We start from the raw sequence: 7137 nt of genomic DNA, 5'->3' as shown, positions 1-7137 counted from the left end.
TTTATTTAATAATAAATATACAGTGATTCCAGACAGCAGAAATTCCTGATGTGTATCGCGAAAATGTGTTTCTCGCAGGACTGACTGATGTAATTACTGGTTTGTGTTTTCTGGACGTTGGAACCAGATGGCCGTGAAACTTCCAGAAGCTCATGTTTGCTTTTTATTTGTGGGTGAACGCACACAATGATGCTAATGCAGCAGAATCAGAGATGGTGAGTCGTAAAGTGGCATTGTGCACCGTGGGGGTGAGTGTGACCCCTGTGAGAAATCACATTGACTGCGGGTTAAGGGAGGTTGGGGGAATCCTTTTCACGACTCCTCCGGCGAGACACAATAGCGCACTGATGTGCTCTCTGATATCCTCCAGTTAACCTTCATTCTCAAAACTCCAGCCGTAGTTTAGGCTTTCAATAATAAAGTTTGCTGTTTATAAAAAGAGTTTCAACTGTATAGTAGTGAACTATATTGTAATTAATAGCCGTTTTTATTTAATATTATAATATCATAACGATTTTTGATTAGTGTAATAAGTAAGGGCATTAAAAGTTCATTTTCTGCCTTAATTTTTAAGTAAAGTGAAAGTGGTGCCAAAGTGACAGCGTGAAGCAATCGACCACTTTATTTAATTAAAGTTAAATGTCAAAGAAAACTCCACTGAAACTCTGAAAACGAATCATGTAAAGTAGAATCCACATACACCGTATGTATGGATAGCTAACACATATGTTATAGCGATGAAAACATTTCTACTGTGGCATGTAACCTAAAGTGTGCCGGGGTGACACGAGAAACGTTGGTCTTGAATAAATGTGTCTTTTTTCTATTGTTATGGCACACTTCTGTAACCCTGTCCTCCTCATGGCGAGATCTGTTTGCCAGCTCCACCTCAATCACTGCTCTTTCTTTCCTTCATTCTGACTTTTCTTTTCTTTTCATGGATGTACAGCCGTGGGGCGAGGAGGGGTGGCTGGAGTTTGGAGAGGGTGGGGGCCACAGTCTGAGGTGGGCTGCAAGGGGCCAGTCAGTGTTCTCAGAGTCTCAGAGTCACAGACAGAGCACACACACACACAAGGAGCTGCGCCTCCCACACACCCGCGCACCAACTCACACACAGTCAGACGAAGAGGAAAGTGGATGTGTGGAGCAGCATTACCGCGTCCTGATGCTTTCTCCGAGGCGCTGAAAACGCACACAGAGGGAAAGTGCGGGTTCATCGACTTCATATGCGTTTTGCTTGAAATCTATGCACAGCATCTGAGGATTTATCATGCTTTAATTTACATCGAACAATCCACCAGCCAGTTTTCTCTCTGCGTGGAATAAGTACTTTGCGCACGGCTTTAAAGATGGGAACAACTAAACACGCCAGCGACAGGAATGTACTGTTTTGCAAGACGCTTCTGAAACTTATACTTCTAGCGGCCGTTGCGCTCAACGTTTCGGGGAAGACCTTAAAATACAAAGTTTTGGAAGAGCAGAGAGCTGGCACGGTGATCGCCAGACTGAAAGAGGATGTAGCAGGTATATTATCCAAACTCCCGAGCTCAGTGTCCCCGCGCTTCCGCGCGATGCAGAGAGGCAGCACCCCTCTACTCTCCGTGCGCGAGGAGGACGGAGAGATCAGCATCGCCACCAAAATCGACCGCGAGAAGCTTTGCGAGAAAAACTTAAACTGCACTATCGAGTTCGACGTGATCACGCTACCCACGGAATACCTCCAGTTGTTTCACATTCAAGTGGAAGTGTTGGACATCAACGACAACGCTCCGCAGTTCTCGCGCGCCATCATCCCCATAGATATATCAGAGAGCGCGTCTGTGGGCACACGCTTCCCTTTGGATAGCGCGTTGGACCCGGATGTCGGGGAAAACGCGCTACACACCTACTCGCTCACTCGGAATAACTTTTTCAAAATCGATACCAGGACGCGTACGGATGGCGCAAAGTACGCGGACCTTGTTGTGATGAGGGAACTTGACAGGGAAACACAGTCCAGCTACCAACTACAGCTCACAGCGTCAGACTCTGGCGTGCCGCCGAAATCTGGCTCAACGCTGCTAAAAATCAGCATATCTGATTCCAACGATAATAGCCCGGCATTTGACGAGCAGGCTTACGAGGTCAACCTCCTGGAAAATTCACCACTGGGGACGCTACTGGTGGACCTGAACGCCACAGACCCGGATGAAGGCAATAATGGCAAAATAGTGTACTCTTTCAGCAGCCATGTGCCACCCAAAATCCTAGAGACCTTTAAAATTAACCCAGATAATGGCCACATCACTCTGATTAAGAAAGTTGACTACGAAACCACTTCTTCATACGAAATCGATGTGCAAGCTCAGGATATGGGTCCCAACTCCATTCCAGGCCACTGTAAAATAATCATCAAAGTGGTTGACGTCAACGACAATAAGCCAAAAATCAACATCAACCTTATGACTCAGGGCAAAGAGGAGGTGGCCTACATCTCAGAGGCCTCCCCTGTCGATACCTTCATCGCATTAGTGCGCGTCGATGACAGCGACTCAGGTCTAAACGGTGAGGTTGTATGCCGTCTCCATGGCCACGGGCATTTTCGCTTGCAGAAGACCTACGAGAACAACTACATGATTCTCACTAATGTGTCTCTGGACCGTGAGAAACGCTCTGAATATAGCCTGACGGTAATCGCTGAAGACCGTGGCTCACCAAGCCTATCCACCATCAAACACTTCACGGTGCAGGTGCAAGATGAAAACGACAACCCTCCACGCTTCGAAAAGAGCCGATATGAAATCTTCAAGTCTGAGAACAATTCGCCCGGGGCATACCTGACATCAGTGGTGGCCACCGACCCAGATTTAGGCTCTAATGGTCAGGTGACCTACTCAATTGTGGAGAGCCAGGTCCAAAGTAACTCTATTTCAACATATGTGACCATTGACCCATCTAATGGAGCTGTGTATGCTCTCCGAAGCTTTGATCGGGAAGAGGTCAGCCGGCTTTCATTCACCGTGCAGGCGCGGGATGGCGCAGGCCCGGCTTCTCTGAGCAGCAACACCACAGTTTTGCTCACTGTACTAGATGAAAATGACAACCCACCTATTATTGTTGCTCCACAACTAATCAACCACACAGCTGAGGTGCCACTATGGCGGCACGCCGAGCCTGGTCATCTGGTGACAATCATCAAGGCGACAGATCGTGATGCAGGGGCCAACAGCGAGCTGACTTGCTCCATCGTCGATGGTAATGACGAGGGACTCTTTGTCATTGAACCACGCAGATGTGAGTTACGAACCAATGGAAGCGTGGAGGCCACGGGGCGTGAGGGATTTGATCTCGCAATCCTGGTGCAAGACAGAGGGGCATCGATTCGTCTCTCAGCGAGGGCCGTTCTGCACATTAGCCTGCGGGACTATCCAGAAAGCTACTCCCTGAACCCTTCAGACATGAACAACCAATCGACTCTAGACGTGTCTATGATCATCATCATCTCTCTTGGTGCCATCTGTGGCGTGCTTCTCATTGTTATGGTGATGTTCGCAACCAGGTGCTCGAGAGAGCAGAAGGACCCAAGACATTCCTATAACTGCAGAGTGGCTGAGTCTACCTACCAAAACCATCCCAAAAAACCTGCCCGGCAGATCCACAAGGGTGATATCACACTGGTCCCCACGGTTAATGGAACCCTGCCTGTGAGGGCCCATCCTCGCTCCCCTTCGGCCTCACCTGCTCCAGAGAGCCGCCAGAGTCACCACAGCCGCCAATCTCTCAACAGCCTGGTCACCATCTCCTCCAATCACGTGCCAGAGAACTTTGCCCTAGAACTCGCTCATGCCACACCACCTGTCGAGGTAAAATAACTGTTTCCAGTACGAATTCAGTGTGAATTGTTCAATCCAGACTATTTAATTCCCCCTAAACTTGTTATAATATTCAATATGTTTATTTTATTTCTAGCATGTTTATTTCTATATCCATAGATTGTTTCATCATGCATAAGTATCCATCCATATCATTCCCTCATTCACCCCACCTCCCCATCACCACCATGGTTTGTCTGTATTTGTGTTGGCTTGCTGTCTGGTCTGCCATTATTCATTTTTTTATTTCCATTTTTTCTTTCTTTATTTGTCCCCGCCCTGTTTCTATTCTTTTTGGCTATAGCAAGTCTCACAGCTTCTGTCCATACTTCATCAGGGCCAGTACCAACCCAGACCCAGTTTCCGTGGCAACAAATACACCCGGAGCTACAGGTAACCAATCACACTTCAGCCTGTTGCCACCTTTACAGACCATCCTACAGGGGGTTTAAAATCCTAGTCCGTGAGAGCCTGGACACCCTGCAGCACTTAAGTAACAGATCCTGACGATACACGACAGCCTCATCAAATCAACTGCCCTTTGAATAAAGCCTTTTTTGTTTATGCATAAATTGCTCCCTCCTTAAGAGGCTCATTTCACACTTATCACATCACCAGTGAATTAAAAAGTAAAAAAAAATATATATAATGCATAAAACAATAACTAAGTCAAAGCTATTGTTATAGCTAATTGTATGTTTGTTTCTAGGTATGCTTTGAATGAAATGGATAAGTTCAGCCTAAAGGACAGTGGAAGAGGAGATAGTGAGGCAGGAGACAGTGATTGTGAGATGGGGAGGGAGTCTCCTCTGCTTGGAGAAGGCTTCAGTGAGCTCTTCACTCCTGATGGACATCACCGACTGCATCCAAGTAAGCAAGAGTGTGAGATGTTGAAGAAGAGCCCTCGATTTCATAATATTTGGGCATACCTGTTAAAAAGTTAATTGCTCACTGGACAGCATTGTGTATATGCATTTAACGAAGTATGTAACACACACAAATATGTAAAAAAATACATAACACAATGACTATATCCTTGATTTTAAACATTCAGACACATTTAAAATCGTTCTCTTTAACATGAAACACCTCAATAGTGCCAGTACTCTGATTGTTTCATTTATTGGAGAAAAACATGATTTCTGATGGAAAAAATATGCATAGTTGATCTATAATACAGTCATTACTGTGACTAGAACAAGAATTGGGTTGTGTACTGGGATGGGCCATTGATTTCTGTAAATCAGCATGTTTAATCATTCATTCTCTGCATGAGAGAGAGTGGGCTAAATGAGGGCCTGTTTTGCAAATGTACCAGATTGGGCATTTATTAACTCTATAAGATGTATTATAAATGGCCTTTCAAAATTAATGGTGCTAAAATCAGCCCGTAGAACATGAATGAATAAAGCCGAACATGTTCAGTGAGCACTATAAGTTGGCTTATTTGATTTGTTTTGTATAGTCTCTAGAAAACAAAGCTGGGTCAGCTGGAGTTGGAAAGATTTTGTTTAGTCATTTGGCTTCCAATTGATGTATTTGACTAGTTAAGGGTGTGTGCAGTTTTGCATGCTCTGCCAGAAAACACCAATCATTAACTAACCTTTTCCATCAATGCTTTTGTTTTCACCATAGCGATGAAGCTGTGCACCGAAGAGTGTCGTGTCCTCGGTCACTCTGACCAGTGCTGGATGCCCCCGTTGCCTTCCCCAGCCTCCTCTGATTACCGCAGCAACCTCTACATCCCTGGAGAAGACCCTCAACAGAAAGCCACCCCTGAAGCACCACAATCTGGCGAGTCAACTTTGAGGAAAAATAGTTTCTCCACATTCGGCAAGGAGAGCGAGGAGGGAGAGGGGGAGGCAGCTGATGCGGAAGACCTGTGTGGAACGACTTCTCTGCTGTCTGAAATGAACAGCGTGTTCCAGAGGCTCCTCCCCTCCTCGCTGGATAATTACAACGAGACTAATGAAACTGAAAAGGTAACACCCTGCGCTGCGGGGGTGGGATCGCTGGAAAGAAGGAAGGGCCATTTACCTGGTAAACCAAGCCCTGCCACTTATCAGCAGAACGTGGCGGTTTGGGCCGCTAATACGCATTTCCAAAATCCTGGACATGGCCATGCCCCCGCTAGTCACATGACAGCCCTGGTGGCTCCGCTCCCCGCTCCTCTGCCAGCTCCCATGGCAGCATCAGCTTCCTCTTCAAAATGGCTGCCCGCGATGGAGGAGATTCCTGAGAATCATGAGGAAGATGAGTTAGAGTCTGTGCTTGGCCATCTGCACGGCAAGCGCTGCGACAGTCGCAGTGAAATTATGGACGCCAGTGAGCTGGTTGCAGAAATCAACAAACTCCTTCAAGATGTCAGGCAAAGCTAAAGACTATAGCTTAAACTCTTCCTCCTGCTCTCTACAATAAAGTAAAACATTTTTATATGAGAGCGAGGAGGAGGGAGATAGGATATGAAAACAAAAACAGGAAAACAGAGAGCTGCAATTGTCGTTAAAGTTGCATTTCTGGATGTAATGTGTTTTGTGAATGCTAATTATCCAAATGATGTTTGTATTTTCTGGTTTTTGGCCACAGTGTACACAATGTGAGTGTATCTTTGTATTTTAAAAATACAATTTGTAGTCTTTATATTTATATGTGTATATACCTAAGTTAAAAATGTACATAAAGCAATCAGATTTCTATTTTTATATATGCATGTTGGGAAAATAATCAAAATCAACATGTCTTGGTGTAAATATTCTTATTTATGAAAAAAGGTTATCTTTTCTTTCTCTTTTCAGTGGTATTGTTATATATGAGCATAATATAAGTACATGGATATTATTGAGTATGTGTTATTTGGTGGGGTGGGACAGGTACTGAAAGCATGTTTTTGGGGTGGGAGTGGTATTTATAACAGTGTATTCTTTGTGTCAACTTCTGTTTTATGTTAAACAAATGACAAAATAAAGAGAATTGCAGATATGTCACACATACACATCTGGTTGGACTCTTTGCTTTGAAGTTTCACTGTTTATATTGTCATATTCTTGTTTTAAAGCTATACGTTTGTGGGCATAAAAAATGGGCTTCCAGTAAATTACAGAATGTGCTACTCCATTTAGTTTTAATGTTCCTGAAATATCCAGTAAAATGGGAGTGTGCAGTTGTGTTCCTCCTCTTCACAGACAGATCTGGAGAGCAGCCTTGCGGGGAAAAATGGCCATTTTTAGTCTCTCTCGTCTACGCTGCACTCGTTATGAGCGCCCCCTACTGACTGAAAGAGAATATT

The 7137-nt window shown here is 44.9% G+C and overlaps 1 protein-coding gene across 2 annotated transcripts; it reads left to right on the top strand.

The window, feature by feature from the left end:
* Positions 1 to 1062: 1062 nt before the first annotated feature.
* On the top strand, positions 1063 to 6842 carry LOC306853005 (protocadherin-18-like). Of its 2 annotated transcripts, none has more exons than XM_079390156.1 (4): positions 1063 to 3842; positions 4156 to 4244; positions 4561 to 4721; positions 5487 to 6842. In XM_079390156.1, the coding sequence occupies exons 1-4, from the start codon at positions 1350 to 1352 to the stop codon at positions 6227 to 6229; spliced, it is 3486 nt and encodes a 1161-aa protein (XP_079246282.1). In that variant the 5' UTR covers positions 1063 to 1349; the 3' UTR covers positions 6230 to 6842. The 2 variants fall into 2 exon arrangements, with proteins under 2 accessions (XP_079246282.1, XP_079246283.1); XM_079390157.1 differs by having other exon boundaries at positions 1110 to 3842; positions 4189 to 4244; positions 5487 to 6840.
* Positions 6843 to 7137: the final 295 nt, after the last annotated feature.

This window comes from Barbus barbus (genome assembly GCF_936440315.1).
Source record: "Barbus barbus genome assembly, chromosome: 33".
NCBI lineage: Eukaryota > Metazoa > Chordata > Actinopteri > Cypriniformes > Cyprinidae > Barbus > Barbus barbus.
This window is presented reverse-complemented; position numbering and strand designations above follow the sequence as displayed.